The following is a 15966-nucleotide window of genomic DNA, read 5'->3' on the forward strand; positions in this document are numbered from 1 at the left end:
GCTCTCGAGCAGTATACTAGGCATCAATCTTGACAAATTCATCTATCGATCGTCACTCCAACATGTCCAAATCTCATGCGAAGCTGTCTATCGGAGGAGGCAAGCCATTTCCAGACCCTCTTCTCAATCCAGAAGACTATGTGGTGGAATTTGAAGGGATCGACGACCCTGAGCATCCTCAGAACTGGAAACTGTCTTCGAAGTAAGCCGCTCTTCCACATATACCAAGGGCATGGGCACATGAAGCAAAACTGATGAGTCTCTTCCACAGACTATTCAACTCTATCCTGGTCTGCTCAGGCACATTCATAGTCTCGTTAACGAGCGCTATATTCGCACCGGGTATCGACAAAGCGAGCAAAGCTTTCGGAGTCGGGAGAGAGGTGGGAACCCTTGGAACAACTCTTTACGTCCTAGGCTTTGCATCCGGACCCCTTATTTGGGCGCCTGCATCAGAGCTCCGGGGAAGGAAATGGCCTCTGACCATCGGTATGTTGGGCGGTGGGATCTTCACCGTGGCATCAGCAGTTGCCAAAGATATTCAAACCTTGATCATAAGCCGTTTCTTTGCTGGCATGTTTGGTGCCAGCCAACTTACCGTCGTTCCCGGCGTACTAGCAGATCTATACAACAACGCAACTCGCGGCGTGGCAATCTCGCTGTATGCGCTGACTGTCTTTGTGGGACCATTTATGGCTCCGTTCCTGGGTGGGTTTATTACGTCCAGTTATCTCGGCTGGCGCTGGACTCTCTATATCCCGGCAATGTTCAGCCTGGCAAATGGAGTATTGAGTGTTTTGTGTCTGGATGAGACTTATCCTCCTTGTATTCTCATGGCGAAGGCTGCTGCAATCCGCAAAGAGACTAAAAACTGGGCAATTCATGCCAGACAAGAGAAGATTGAGATCAATTTTGCAGATCTCGTGGAGAAGTACTTCACTCGGCCAGTGAAGCTGCTGTTCATGGAACCGATCATTCTCGTGGTCTCGATCTACATGTCTTTCATCTACGGTCTTGTCTATGCACTTCTCGAAGCATATCCGTTTGTCTTTGAACATGTCCATGGGATGACTCCCGCCATCGCTGGACTGATGTTTATTGGCTTGATTGTTGGAGTGTTACTCGCGTGTGCATTCATCCTTTTGGGACAGTTGAACTATGCACGAAAATTGGCAGATAACCAGGGTATCCCGGTGCCTGAATGGCGGCTTGCTCCACCACTTCTAGGAGCGCCTGTTTTTACAATTGGTCTTTTCTGGTGAGTATAATAACGCTCTCTCAGAATGAGCTCTACTAATCCATACCTCGACAGGTTTGGCTGGACCGGATTCACCTCTCAAATCCACTGGGCTGTGCCCGCCATGGCCGGAATATTTATTGGGTTTGGAGTACTGTGTATCTTTCTTCCCTGCTTCAACTATATTGTTGATTCCTATTTACCAGTGTAGGCATTCGCCCGAGGAAATCAATGGACTTAACTGACGCGTCTATACTACAGTGCTGCTTCTGCTGTTGCTGCCAACATCATGCTTCGATCAGCAGTAGCCGCAGGATTTCCACTATTCTCGAGGCAAATGTTTGAAAAGGTGGGAATCCAATGGGCTGGCACTTTGCTTGGTAGTTTGGCCGCAATCATGATCCCGATTCCGATCATATTTAGGGCTTATGGGCCTTTGCTGCGAGGGAAAAGCAGAATCTTTGAATAAAGCAGCCCAAAAGCAATATCTGTAATATCTGTTCATAGAATCACCAGCGTTGACTATAATTTAAAGCCTAACGACGTGCATGGTCAAGGCATCTACGTTCCTATCTTGAAAAACCGGCAGGCAAAAATGAAGTCTTTTGTCTAATCGGCCACGTTTGCAGCCTTGCGATGTCTTTTCCAATTTTTTTTACAGATATTCTCTTCATTTCTCAAGACTCATATGCTAGTAATTGCTTCAAGTATGGACTATGATTCACAGTACAGTAATGAGCGATGTCGATAGCAGTCCAAATATAGACAAGTTCAGGTAGCTAACTTGGCTTTGCTTGAATCCAACCCTTGGCTGCTATACACCTTCGTAGTCATATTCGGCTTTTTGATATTGTCATCTATCACGCCGCTAGCTTCACAGAACCTCTATCAGTTTGCACACTTTAGATCCAAAGTCGAAGAAAGCGAGATATATCGTCACAATTATATTACCCTAGATATCGAACTACAGCCTCACGTATGGACCGATACTTCCAATGTGCTCAGCCCTCTGCTTAATCAATGTTGTTATCGACGAAACTATCCACATCCCATCCATTGAGCTTAGTGTAGTCTGAATACGGCGATGTGCCGTGCAAAGTCTCATAGTGCTTGCGAGGGCCACATTCTCTCAAATGACTAGAGTCAGACTTCACACATCGGTGCTGGATAATTGCCGCGATTTGTCGGCCAGCATCCAACCCTTCATAGTATGCGCCGTGCAAGAAACCAAAGAATGTCGGACTGGTAGCCTCGCCGGCAAACCACAGCCGGCCAGCATTGGCACGGAGGTTTTGGTGCATCTCTAGGGTTGTGGAAGGCGGCCAGTTGGAGTAACTGCCGTAAGACCAGGGCTCTGAGGTCCAGCGTGGGTACATGAATGCGGTTGGCTCGGGAATATCCTTGTCTGGGAACATCTTGCGCAGAACTTCCATTCCTTCTTTTTTGGTTTGCTCGTCTGATTGGCGCTCGACTCGGTAGGCGAGATCGTTGGTCACGGTTGCGAAGATGATGTTGGAATCTGGGAGGAAGCCCGGGGTTGAGAGGGACTGCCAGATTGGGTACCAGCCGCGGGTGACAGGATCTGCGTAGAGGTGATATTGGGTTTCGGAGGGCCAGAAGGTCTCGTTGAATTGGAAGAAGATCTTGGTGTATGTTCCCATGGTGAACTTCTGAATAGCTTCCAGTTTCCAGTCTGGGAGCTCTGGAGAGAAGGTCACAGCGCCATGCTGCAGGACTCCTAGTGAGAATGTGCTGAGGGCATAGTCTGCCTCGACACAGCTGCCGTCTTTGTTGTGAACAGTGACGCCATGGTCTGAATAGGTGATGTTCGTGACCTCGGTGTTCAAGTGAACACGGGGGTCGTTATCGCGAAGGAAAGTTGATGCTAGCTTCTTGAAAATGAAATTGAAGCCTCGTTGATCCACAACGAGATTATCGTGGTCGCTGAAGTAGTTGAAGGTTAGGTTGGTGCCTGCAACGCCGAAGACAAAGGAGCTTTCTTGTGGCGAATAAGCAGCCTCGAAGTCTAGTTGGTTTCAATGTTAATCTTCCAGCGTCCAGCGTAGTAGGAGACAGTGCTTACCCCACGACCACCAGTCAACAGCCTGTGCTTCCATGTCGTCAAATTTAGGATTCCAGCCAGCCAGAGCAAGGCCCGACTTGGCAGTTTGATCCTGGAGGTTCTGAATAAGGATCTCCCCTGCCTTTCCATCGGCGATATCATAGGCCTCATCATAGGCATCGAATAGCTCACTATAGTCTGAGTACCCGTCTTTGTTATAGGTGGAAACATTGTCGTAATTGGAGTACTCAGTCCTCAGTCCGTATTGTTGAGCCTTTCCATAGTCAGATTACAGTCAATCAACATCTGGTGGAACATACCAAGAGCCAAATCGGATTTTGCGGACCTCCTGGGTTTCCGATGCCTTGCACCTATGCGACTTGTCAGGGTGACCCTTGTATGCAGATACCGAGTTCAGACATGCATACCCAATTAGCGCCCATCTCAATGGTATACGGCTCTCCATCCTTGTCTTTGCCAAACGGCTTATGCAAAGCCCGACCGCCGAGAGTATCACGGTATTCAAGGATTGCAAAATCGTGTATAGAGGCATTGGTCAGGGCTTGCTATCGACTGTCAACGATGGTTGGGGAGATGAAGGGGGAAACCCACAGCAGCAGTGATACCAGCGACACCACCTCCGCTATATTCGATCAGCTTTGGAAACAATCAAGCAAAGGCAATACGCACAGAATCGCAACTTTCGTTTTCTTGCAAGTTCCCTCCTGAGTTCGAGGCCCGTGAGGCACCGCGATCGCAGGCTGGACCACGCAGCTGATCGCCGCTAAAAGCGAAAGACGTTGTAAATGCATCGCGCGACTTGTCTCCTCTCAGCGAAGGGGACGGGGGCAATAAATAATCATCGCAGCCAAGATTGAAGCCACCATGTACGGAGTACAGAGTACATGGTGGAGAGATAAGAAGCCGAAAGAGAAGATGATCTACAGGAGCATGCAACCTCCGTCTATTCCTCAGACTTGCCGCAATCGGGCAAGTCCATGCGGCCACTCAGCTACCAGCTGAAGCCTAATCAGCTCGGTATCTGCGGGGAATGGCTTCGATATTACTTCCATTGCCATCCGGGCTGGCTTAATCGCATTCCTATTACGTTTGACATTCTGAATCGGGAGGGTACATCAAGAGGAGCGTTTCCAAGCGAGTATCAGATACACTCCTCGCTCTAACTAACCAGAACTGGAATTGCAGTGCCGTGGGCCCAGATGCCGAGGTTACTGAATGTGTAACTCCTAGCGAGACAGGCCAGTCATCTGAGCAATGAGAGCAAGCCTCAAGCTTGGTTGACCCTGGGAGTTTGTCTCTATGCTCGAACAGACGGTAGCCTTGTCCGAGACCCGGAGATCTATGGGATGTTCTGTGCTTCATGGCTCGGGGATGACAAGAGTATAGGAAGCCAGGTCTTCGAGTCTCAAGATAGCGATGTCAACCCATTTCGTTCTGATGATCACCATTGATAAGTAAACACTGATTCATGGCGGGCAACGAATCTCTATTTTTGTTGCTAACATGCAATATGTTTCTGCCAATTCATAGATACATAAGATCAGAATGTCAAATGGTAAGAGAGGGTGACAGTAATGATCCCTCGATAAACATGAGAGCAGCAGCCCGGCAAGTTGATAGCCAAGTGTTTATTCCAAAGGGCCACACACGAAATGAAGATAATTGACCAAACAAAAGAAACACCACCGAGCTATGCAAAGGGCCATGTCAGATGCCATCCGACGTTTTCCGGAACGCCTAATCGTAAATTCTGAGGTTTCAGACAGAGAGGGCCAGAAGATTATTCTGTGCCAAAAGAAAAAACAAGAATAAAAAAACAAGAAACAGACGTGCACCAGAGGCCTTCGTTTAGCGGAATGCGTAAGAAGGGCGAATCATTTTCGGTACTTCCGGCTTGAGAGAGAGCTGCTGGTAAGGCGAGCTTCCTGGATCATAGTACAGCCCTTCAATCTGCCCGTCCTCGCGACGAAGAGAGATGTAATAAAAGCCGGAGATTGTAAGGCCTTGACGAGCATCGGTGGGGGTGATGAAGCATCGTTCTAGAGTATGTCAGCAAACCGAAATCGAATAGAGAGAACGCTGGGGGACATGAGCTTCTGCCACTTACCCTTCCACCTCATCAAGATCCATCCCTTGGACAATTCCTCTGTGATCCACTTTCGGCTCACGAGACTTCGAGCCATCTCGGCATCTGTCAGGTCCTTGAATGGTTGCAGTTCTCGCCAATACGTGCTATCAATATCTGCATCGGCCTTGAAGTTCTTGGTCTCCAGTGTATGCTTGTTGAAATCGATAATCTCGCCCTCCAAGAAAGTGATGATATGTGCATCATGCGTAGGCGAAGTTTTATCAGGGATGTTGTATGCCTCCATGGTGCCAGATAAGGTCATGTCCTCGTAATTGATATTGTGTATCGTGACCTTGACGGGCCAGTGTTCCTCGCGGTTGTTAGCCAAGTAGCGGCGGCCACTTGAGGTAGACACGCTGAATCGGGCGCTGTCATTTCCATTTACAATGACCGGTTCACCGGGGGCATTCAGATTAGGAACGGGTTGCGATAACACGGAGCACCCCACGCTCGCAGCTCGTTGATGGCCCGAAAAGGCCATCCCAGATCGGAGCCATGAGCATGCCGCTGGCGGTGCAATGTTGGGGGTGTAGAGAATGAAGTCCGTATCTCTCCAAGACTTGTTATCCATCGCGATGGGAAGCCGACTATCCGCCGCGGCAAGCATACTCTCTTCAAGGGAATTGGAATACCGAAGACGATCGAGGTAGTTGATCGTTTCCTTGAGAACATTACTCATGTAGGTGTCTGGGTGGAGCTGGCGATGCGCGGCGGCGCGAGCACGTAGATCGTTGTGGGTGAGGTTGGTATGATGCAAGTCGGCGCGGTTGGAAGGACGATAGCGATAGGCACGGGATGCAGTTGCCACGGTGTTCTCGGCATCTTGCTCTGGGTTGGAATCTGAATAACGATCTATGAGGTAGTTCTCCAAGGTGCGCGTTCTTGAAAGCCGGGGCTGACGTCGTGTGGACTGCAACAAAGCCGCCACGGTGGAGATCGACGTCCGAGCCCGGTTACTGGCCGATGACGCCTCATATCCATGTGGTACTAGTTGCCCTGGCATTGGAACCTCATTTCGTGGAGGTCGTGCGGGGGCTGTACCACGACTGGAGATGGCATGGAGGAACGGTCGCATTTGATCGTCTTCTGACTCTTCGAGGCCTGGCGCAACTTCCTCCTCGTCATCTGACCCGGGTGCCCAGCCATACAAGGACCGTGAGTTGGGCACTCGGCCCTCGTAGTTCGGCATATCAGTTGACCTCTCCTGGCGACGTACGATAGGGATGCGATGGTTGAGTTCGACGGGCGTGCGTGAATGGTTGGGGTCGTCCACCTCCATGCGATCCTCTTCTGGCAGGGCTGGGTTGATTGGATAGCGACGGCGACGGTGTCGGCTTAGTGGAGGCAGTAATGGGTTGAAAAGAGCTGGGCGCGATCGTAGGAAGTTCACGTTGTCATCGTGGGCGTTATCGGTCTCCACAGGGGCAGGTGCGGGAATCGACGATCGACGCGGAGGGTCAGGAGCCGGGGTTGTCGGAGAAAGGGCAGGTGTGCCGTACTAAGGAAACCGATTAATTCACATCTAATAGACAGGTTGCGATGCTTGCTGAGTCCATGTGGGATGCAACATACTGATTCAGTGTTAGGGGGCGGCATCTTGATCGGAATGCGCCGTCAAGGAGTATGGATCAATGTGGCCATACAACAGGGCCAAGAGTCAGTATAAATATATATGGCAACTAACAATAGATTAAGGGAACAGATGCCCATGACAAATGTTGAGAAGTGCTACGGAGTACGGAGTCGTGAGGCTTCAGTTTGAGATGTGGAGAAGTTCTGCGGACAACATATGACGTTCTTCCTTTCAGCCGGCTCAGGGCCACGCCTGAAAAGATGAACAGATCTGGCGTGAGAATGCCTTGAATCGGGTATCAATGGATTTCTTATGATTTCTATGTGCCTAAGCAAGTGGTAAAGGCAGAGAACAGGTGGAGTCTTCCTTGCTGCAAACCATCTGCAGTGCAGCTATTCCAATCACATAAGATCCTGAGATGACTTTCATTGCATTCAGATTCCTTACATCGATTTATAGATCCTATCCACCGATTTTCATGTATATCAATAGCCAAACCCCCACCATCGGGTTGATCCGGGCCCCACGGAGGCATCGGTTGCCTTCCACAGATTTGGCAATCCCAAGGGGCATTTCGAGACCCATAAATACTATCTCGGTGAGGTTTTACTAGACCAGCTGGCAAGGAGAGTATCTGGGGTATTAGATATGTGTATGCCCTTCGTAGGATGTGCTAGTACTTGTGCTTTCAATAGGCCGATAAGTTTGTCCAAACCCGTAACTCGTTCTTCGTTGAACAAACTCATTCCAAAACAATATGGCCACTCGAAATACTGTGGGACTACTTCCATGTGCTAAAAATCACTCTCTTATTCCTGCATCTGGCCTTGATCAAAGAAATTGTTCTAAATTCTGTAGCTGTAGATGTCATTGAGGGTCTAACTCCCGGTAAAAAGGTGTAAATTCTCTCAAGTAGATCGTGTATTCCAATATGTCGTAGATCAGGCCTTGCGCGCAACATTGCAGTCATCAGCCAGCTGGACACATTCTAGGATCATGTTCCAGAAAGCTTCTAGGTCAACTCCCCTGGGAACAGCAACACCCGGACCATCAACAGGGACGGCTATCGAGCGCCCCAGTTGGCCAGTCTCGGATACATGTTTGCCATGGCGTCCATCTGTGACTATGCTCAGAGCAAATCGTTCGCCACCTTTATCATCAAAAGCAAGAGCTTGGTTCGGATGCTTTTTGGCAAAGACTGGATTCAGAGTCGACAAGATCACAGCCACTGCAAGAGGATCATGTAGTGGGGGTCCAGTAGTCAATCCAAATGCTTTCTCATATGTGGCTGCAAAGAAAGTGAGAAGCGCGTGCAGTATCTGCCGAAGGATAGTAGGCTCTCCCGTCGATTCAGTTGAGCCGTGCAAGATGCGAGTTTGAATGGCCTGTGAGGCCAAAACCTGATGAGTGAGATCCAAAGTGATGATAGTGGTCTTGGGTGCAAGAACAGGATTGCTAAAGATTGACTCTGATGATTCGGGGTCACACTATGTCCCGTAGTTAGTGGTGGAGCTAGAAGAGTAAGAGACAAGGTCTTTCAAAACATACATAGATATTGAACTCAGCCCATGGCGTCACATTTCCAATCCTAGATTTTTCGCCTGGAAGTCTGCTCATGGGTGCATCGGTGAATCCATCCCCAATGGCGCCACCCATAAGGCTCAGTCCCTGGATGTGCTCAGCCACCTCGGGGAAAGTCGCAAACAGCAATGCGACATTTGTGTAGGTGCCAGTTGCAACTACCCAAGGAGTTCCTTTGGGCTGTGCAAGAAGAGCATCTCTCATGGCCGCAATGGCATTTTTATCAGTGATAGGTGCTCTACTAGCCTTTGGAAGAAGGTCAGTCCCATCAAGGCCAGATTCGCCTAAGAAGTATCAGTAAGATCTTGGGGTCACAAGAGATACAATTCATACCATGAATATCAGGGGCATGAATGGCAGGTCGTGAGAATGGCTTATTACTGCCGGGATAGACGGGAATGTCTGGCTTGCCGATCGCTTCCAAAACACTACCCGCATTGGCAGTTGTCTTTTCCAACGATGCATTTCCGTGTATAGTACTGATTCCAAGAAGGTTTAACGATGGATGCTGAGCGGCAATCAGAATCGCGAAGGCATCCTATAACATATTAACAAACGTCTCTCTGGAATGCCCAGGTGTCTTTCGAGGCTTACATCATGGCCTATAAATGGACAGTCAGTAATGTCTAGGTGAGAGGGATCCGATGGACTGACCAGGATCGCAGTCCAACCACAAAGGAATAGGAATATTTTGGTCAACTTGGTCTACCATGGTGTATCTTCTGGAGCATAAAATACAATTGAAGAACAACAGGCCACCGGGGTGTCTTAAGTACAGTTGGACATCAACAGATCCCCGCATCGACGGAGGCCGATAAGCCTTATCTCCCAGCCCTAAGCCCTATAGCCCAGATTGGGTCAGGTACAAATCATCAACGTTTGATTATCTGCGTCTTAACAGAGAACGCTTTGTCTCTGGTGAGCTATTGAACCAACTCTGGAGGTCTATGAGATGAGATGAGCGACTCGCTCCGCCCCGGCCTGCAGCCGATATTCCATCTCAAGGCTGGGCCGACAACCTCCAGCTCCAGATCCACCGCGTTGCCTTCCCCGACAGCACTCCAACCCCCTTCGCGTCCTTCCTCTCGACTGCGTACACCAAAAGCCTCTAGCAAGGATGACCTGGACTCAGCCAGCGACAAGGCTACCACTGCCTTAATCAGACGCGTACTGTGTCCCCAGACGAGCAGCTATGGTGCATCTTCCCCACCGCCTCCGGAAGAGCTGTTACCTCCCCTCACGAGCTCCAATGACGTTGATCGTCAACTTTACGCCCTGCTTGCCATTATAATAAAGGAATTTATCTACTCGTGGTACTCGAAAATTACCCCTGATCAGGCGCTTGTGAATGAAGTACTACAAGTAATCGCGCATTGCACGCGTGCACTCGAGCAGAGGCTGCGCCAAATCGATGTTGCACAATTAGCCCTTGACGAGATCCCTGGCCTGGTGGAAGCACATGTACTCTGTGAGACTTGACGCTCTAAAGTTCTTCTTGTCGGAATCCATGGTGGTTCCGCGCAGAGGAGAAACATTGCTGACTTTGACATTCCAGCGTACAGACTGGCCAGGCAACAGTCACATCTTTCTGGTCTACCAACGTCGTACCGTGCGCTTTATCATGAGCTCAATCCACATCCCAGCCTTTCCCCGGTACCTGAGACAGCGGATCCAGCCACAATAGTCGAGCAGAGCGAGAGTGAAACCATTTATCGACGGCTCCTGGCTAACGGTATACTAGCAGTTCTTCTTCCGACTGAAGATCTCGAGAATAGCAGTCTCAGGGCATTGGTGGTCGATATCATAGCAGATCTGATTCTGGGAAACCAAGTCAGTGGGAGAGCATGCGAAGGGTGGTTCATTTGGGAAACTATAGGCAAACTCGCCGCTCAAGTGGGACGCCGTCAAACCCAAGATGACACAAAATCCGCCCCGGACTCTGATGTAAACCGATTGGAAAAGTTCGGCTTGCTTTCGACCGAGGATGAGCTCCCAGACCAGCAATCAGCATCATCCTCAGCCACCGCTTGGATATGGAACGTTCTGCAAAGCATCTATCTTGGTTATGTCGCTTTACGTTTCATTGCCATGGGCATATTTCGTGTCGCATCGAGTCCAGATCCTTCCTCGCACAGTGTCGGTGTTTCACTTGCTCTACCCATCATTCAGAAAAGAGATGGATCCAAGGCGTCAGATGGCGTCACAAGGAGACGCCCAGTCCTCGACTACCGGGTGTATTCCATGGTCTCTCGGATATTAGGAATACCCTCGAGAATGCCATGGCTGAGTGGATCACTCGCTCTGTTTCAACACCTGATTCTGGCAGGCCCAGGCAGGGTCGGTGCCACGGATGGAATCTTTGATAGGTGAGTTTTGTTCCATTTCCTATCTTCGGAGTCCTTCTCTGCCCTTCTCTGCAACCCCTCAATGCCCCAACCCTGCCCTCGGGGGCTCAGGCCTACTTGGAAATGAATACTCGTCTGTGGAGCAACGGTGCGATCTCCGAGGCACGATCTACGGGTTGAGTGTCACTTGTGCGAGCCAAAGTGGAACATGAAGCGTCTTGCTCGCATGCTGCGTCGGTCACTTGATCTGCTTGTAACCTTGGAGGGCTGCATTACCCGTCGATCGATTACGGTCATCTTACGAATTTACGGTGTCTCTTTACTGTACGGTCATTACCGTCAGGCTTACTGGGTTGTTCTGTCATCGGATTGGCTGCCCTCAAGTTGGCCCGAGCGACCTGGATTTTCGAACAGGGATGGCCGTGGTTGCCCGCGGATGCCCCATTTCTTTGGCCTTGGAAGGGAAAACCGACGTCCCTTGGATGTGATAGCGCCGGGGCCCGGCCCTTTCCGTGCCGCTCGTCTGCCCACTTTGCGCAAATCTCGAGATTCCGACATGTGCAAACTTTCAAACTCGGTCTGTCCGAGGGCAAAATCGAAATGAGAACCCCATTTGGCGGATATAGGCGACGATCCAATCGTCCTTGGCAGGGAAGAGGCTGATCACGCACGAGACAGAGGGAAAAAAAAAAAGAAAAAAGTAAAGTGACCTGCCGATCACCCCCATCGGTAGAACTGAACTGGCCATACCACATTGGGCGCTTGCATGAGAAAAAAGAAAGGAAGCAAGAAAAAAGGGAAAGGCCATGGCCAAGACAAGTGAATTACTGGTTTTGGTCCAATGAGCGAAATTCCTGTCGGGGATTGGAATTGACAATCTGACCGAGGCTCGTGCATGAAGCCTTGCCAGGAACAGTGAAATGTTACCCACTGAAGAGGGGGTTCATATTATTTCCTCTTGGACGTCCTGCGTCTTGATCAGAGTGATATCCCTGTCTGGCCCAAGCTCCTTCATCTCTGCCTAAGCCGATCTTGCTCCGCCTCCCCCCACTCTATACGGCCAATTCTTATTTGGCTCTTTCTCGTGAAAATATGCGCGAACAAACCCTCCCGCTCCACAGTCCAGTGGCACTCTCGCTAATTAATTTTTTTCCCTCTTGACTCAATTACTCCGACGTCATAACAGGACCTTTGCTAACTCCACAGATTCCTTCGGGAAACCATTGAGGAGTACGTGCTGACCCCCACTTTGTTGCCCAACCTTCTTCTTGCGACAAGGACCACCTTGTTCCCAGCCAATGCCCGTCCAATATCTTTACCGGCCGGGCATGTTGGAGCTCCGGCCTCGGCTCCACAATCCGTACAGACCCCGACGCCCAGTCAGAGAGCACCATTCGCGGCCTCACCTGGCCCTCCTATTGCGGAAGGAGCCTGTGATCTTCCAATCGAGACCGTTGGCAAAACCAATAATCCGGGGAATAGCAGCAACAGTCATAATGGCGGTGTATCAACCTCAACCGCCACAGGCCCTCCATCGTATTCATCCATCGCAGGCGATGTCCCAACATCGATAAACGAACCGGCCGAAGCGGAGAAAACGACCCCATCTGAGACGGAGATCGCCGCTATCAAGCGGCGATGTGCAGCTAGTCTCCTGGCCGTGATCCCGCGGTCTGTCGCACGAACTTTTCTTGGTGTCCCCTCGTCGGCGCCTCCGTCGCCCTATAATGGTGATGGTACCTGCAGCTCCAACACTTCGCCCTCCCTCGCTCCATCCCCATCCCCTTCGCTCGGAAGTCCTCGTGGATCTTCCTCGGAGAGGGCGAATGCAGCGTCACGTTCGTCTTCTTCGATATCCCGTCTTGCGGGCGAGTGTGTTGCCGCTGAGCGGCTGCGCACAGACGATCCATCTGCGGGGATGGATCTGGAAGAACTGTATCTCTTGGAAACCATCGAGAATGATTTCCTGGACCTTTTTGCGGATGCGTACTGCAATAAGCATCTAATCTACGCGATCATCGAAACCGTACTGGCCAAGGTGCTTCCGGAAATGGCTGAGCGCAGTGTTGAGGATCTACTGGAGGATCGTGGGGTGACATCAGTACCACCGACAACTTAGTATATATGAACATATGATTTGCTTTTGGTTTTTTTCGTTAGTATTCGCACTTAATGAGATATGCCCCCGAGTTATGACCAGCATAAGAGCCAAAACTCAAAAATGGTGTGATTGTGAGCAAATGGAGGGTATAATATCGTCCAAAAAAGGATCAACTAATCTGACATGCCGGTTGAAGCCAGCCAAATTACCTAGGTATGTTCTTTGCACTTGTGTAAGTCCGGTTTAGAGAAGCAGATTGGGTCCAAAATTAAGAGAAGAGAGAGTGTAAGAAAGAGATGCAATACAAGAGTGAGGCGAGCCCGGGACTGAAATGCAAAAACAACAGGGATATAACAAACCAGGAAAAACCAGGGAAAATAAGTAAAAATAAGTAAATAAAAAAGCAAGAGTCCCGAAGAAGAAAGCAAGCGGTAAAAATGAAAAAAAGAAAAAAAGAAAAGAAAAGAAAAGAAAACTCCCAAGTCCAAAGTCCAAGGCCGATGATCCCAAATCCGTGTACCACACATCTTGCCATGTGTCCATTATTCCATATGCATAGACCTCGTTCAGGTAAATCCCGTCTGTAAATCTCAAAAGCTCCGAAGTAGAGGTCGCCCTCTGGATATGTGTATGTTTTTTTGTTTGGTTGCCCAGGTTTTCTATCTCGCTGCCATCGCTGGCAGGAGATAGGAAATGGATATAAAGGTCGTATAAGTGATCATGAAAGAGAAAGAGTGAGAAAGTAGCCAATCAAAGGAAAGGAAGAAGAGAATGGGGAATCATAATAGGGGATGGTGTAGAAGATATAAACGATGCTGGGCGATGGGGGGGGAAATGCTTCAAAGAATAGAGAGAGTGTGTGAAGGAGTAGAAAGCCAAAAGCAATGCAAAAAGGGGGAATAAATAATGCTAGAACAAAGGAGGGAAAAGAAAAAGATAAAATGCAAACTCGAGGCTCATCCCAAATTGTGAATGCTCCTCTTCTTGGTCACGCGCTGGATGGGGATATCCTCATGTTCGTCGATCCGAGGCAAGCCGCCCAACATGAATCCCGGCTGATTCTTTGCGATATCTAGCCTCTCCATCAGCTTCCCGATGGTCATATAATCTTGCGCGGCCAGGCCAGAGGGCTGATGACCGAAGTAGTTGATAACGAGTTCCAGCGCACGACGAGCCTCGTCCTGGGTCGGAGAGCCTGGAGAGCTGATCGGGGAAATGGTCGTTGACTTGGACGGGGGTGGCATGGAGTTAGTCTTGATTTCTGGGTTGCTGCGGTTGCGCTTGATAACGTTTTTCTGGCGGGGGGAACACACTAGGGATTTGGGCTCGTCCATCTCGATCGGGGATTCCAAGGTGGCAACTGAGAGGGATGGCTGGAGTTCGCTCTTTCGGTGCTGTAGGTCCATGGTCTCATCGGCTGAAAGGAGGCTTGGATCAATGGGTACGAGCGGGAAGGTTTGGCTGCGTGGCCGACTATTGGCGCTGTAATTGACGGCTGGGAGACGGGATTGGCTCGTTGGTGTGAAAGGGCTGTCAGAGAGCAGGGTTGAGGTTGGGCTGATCATACCGGCTGACGAGGATGTATCGAGAGAGGTGGTGCTCTTGGAATAGCCGTGTTGGTATCCACATGTCAGACCGGGCAGTTCAATCATGTTCCGTTTGATTCCTTCGTGGCTCGTTGGAGACAGCGGAGATCCGAAGCCATCAACTGGAGACGTGGGTGAAGGCCCGGTTGGACTTTGTAAAGCAGATCCAAAATCGGTGTTGAGATGTGTAGGGCTGTTTGATCCACTGCGGATTTCGGTAGATCCCCTACGCATCTTTGCACCGAGTAGATTGTTCTTGTGTTTGAATTTTTCCAGCCAGGCTGTGCTGCAGACCTTTTCTTTGCCTTCAGGGCCGCAAGTGCTGGCGAAGAAGAGGGCTTTTTCCTTGATCATCTCATCGTTCAAGGCATGGCCTTGACGCTGATACTTTGTCGCCCAGTTGGATAGAGCTTTTTCAATATCAGGGACTCTGCCCTTGGCCCGCTTGATGGGAGAACGGGTTCCATCATCCGGGTTTAGGTACTTTTCCTTCTGGCGAAGGACTTTAGAGACGGTGCTATTATGTGTTAGATTATATAGAGTATAACGCAATTGTTGTAGTGATACCTTCTCTCAACTCCAAACAATGCTGCATAAAAGGTCAGTTCGGTGTGCTCAACAGAACGAAGAAAAAAGACTCCAAAATACGTATTTACCTCCAATATCAGTCTGCTTAGCAGTCTTGTTTTCCTCGTGATAAATGCACATTTGACGGCGGTCCTCGTCGGTCAGCGTCCTGCGAGGTGTAGATCCACCAGTCGAGGTTTTTCGTATGGGAGGCATAGGAGCAGAAGGCGAGGCCGAAGTTGGAGTGGAGACAGGCAGTCTCGACTCAGGAAACGGGTTGGTTGTTGTAAGCATGCTGGGCCAGGCATGCGAAGGCATGGGTAGTGGCATAGAGGCGTATGGCGGCGGTATTGACATGCCATACGAAGTATCCACAGCCATGAGCTGGGAAGGACCATAATCAAATCCACTATATTCGGGCATCGGGGGCGAGTGTTGAGGAGAAGCAAATGCGCCGATTTCAACCCATGGTGAATGTGGGAATTCACTCTCTGGCGCATGATGAGACTCCGCTTCCATGGCTTGGTCCTCCATGGACAATTTTCGGTGGAATATAGGGCTTTCTTTTCTCTGTTGGTGGGGGGGAGTGTGATAGGCTCGGTTCGAGAGAGATCAAAGAAAGAGAGACAAAAAGAAATCCGGGGGAACAATGAGACAATCTAATAAGACAATAAGAGCTGATGCATGTTCCACTGCTCCTGTAGACCTGTATCCAATTTACCCAAAAGAAAGAGGTAATGTCCCGAGAAGAGCTATCTACCGAAG

The 15966-nt window shown here is 49.8% G+C and overlaps 6 protein-coding genes across 6 annotated transcripts; 2 read left to right on the forward strand and 4 right to left on the reverse strand.

Annotated features, from left to right (window-relative positions):
- Positions 1 to 62: 62 nt before the first annotated feature.
- Positions 63 to 1706, forward strand: N7457_009254 (MFS transporter; the record flags this gene model as incomplete). The annotated part of the gene is made up of 4 exons (XM_057180297.1): positions 63 to 202; positions 272 to 1258; positions 1313 to 1444; positions 1499 to 1706. 4 exons carry the CDS (start codon positions 63 to 65, stop codon positions 1704 to 1706), a joined length of 1467 nt encoding a protein of 488 aa, XP_057028683.1.
- Positions 1707 to 2250: 544 nt separating this feature from the next.
- Positions 2251 to 4111, reverse strand: N7457_009255 (uncharacterized protein; the record flags this gene model as incomplete). Its single annotated transcript, XM_057180298.1, has 6 exons — positions 2251 to 3263; positions 3321 to 3573; positions 3620 to 3670; positions 3728 to 3865; positions 3912 to 3942; positions 3990 to 4111. 6 exons carry the CDS (start codon positions 4109 to 4111, stop codon positions 2251 to 2253), a joined length of 1608 nt encoding a protein of 535 aa, XP_057028684.1.
- A 1057-nt stretch (positions 4112 to 5168) lies between these two features.
- Positions 5169 to 7044, reverse strand: N7457_009256 (GID4/VID24 family protein; the record flags this gene model as incomplete). The annotated part of the gene is made up of 3 exons (XM_057180299.1): positions 5169 to 5359; positions 5428 to 6946; positions 7021 to 7044. 3 exons carry the CDS (start codon positions 7042 to 7044, stop codon positions 5169 to 5171), a joined length of 1734 nt encoding a protein of 577 aa, XP_057028685.1.
- Positions 7045 to 7962: 918 nt separating this feature from the next.
- N7457_009257 (uridine-cytidine N-ribohydrolase) lies at positions 7963 to 9404 on the reverse strand (the record flags this gene model as incomplete). Its single annotated transcript, XM_057180300.1, has 5 exons — positions 7963 to 8508; positions 8570 to 8886; positions 8936 to 9140; positions 9197 to 9204; positions 9257 to 9404. 5 exons carry the CDS (start codon positions 9402 to 9404, stop codon positions 7963 to 7965), a joined length of 1224 nt encoding a protein of 407 aa, XP_057028686.1.
- A 155-nt stretch (positions 9405 to 9559) lies between these two features.
- Positions 9560 to 13066, forward strand: N7457_009258 (PXA domain-containing protein; the record flags this gene model as incomplete). Its single annotated transcript, XM_057180301.1, has 3 exons — positions 9560 to 10070; positions 10158 to 10968; positions 12154 to 13066. The coding sequence occupies 3 exons, from the start codon at positions 9560 to 9562 to the stop codon at positions 13064 to 13066; spliced, it is 2235 nt and encodes a 744-aa protein (XP_057028687.1).
- Positions 13067 to 14004: 938 nt separating this feature from the next.
- On the reverse strand, positions 14005 to 15735 carry N7457_009259 (DNA binding HTH domain Psq-type; the record flags this gene model as incomplete). The annotated part of the gene is made up of 3 exons (XM_057180302.1): positions 14005 to 15151; positions 15202 to 15223; positions 15291 to 15735. The coding sequence occupies 3 exons, from the start codon at positions 15733 to 15735 to the stop codon at positions 14005 to 14007; spliced, it is 1614 nt and encodes a 537-aa protein (XP_057028688.1).
- Between the last annotated feature and the right edge of the window lie 231 nt (positions 15736 to 15966).

Source organism: Penicillium paradoxum (genome assembly GCF_028828445.1).
Source record: "Penicillium paradoxum strain IBT 22861 chromosome Unknown utg000007l_segment0_segment0, whole genome shotgun sequence".
Lineage (NCBI taxonomy): Eukaryota > Fungi > Ascomycota > Eurotiomycetes > Eurotiales > Aspergillaceae > Penicillium > Penicillium paradoxum.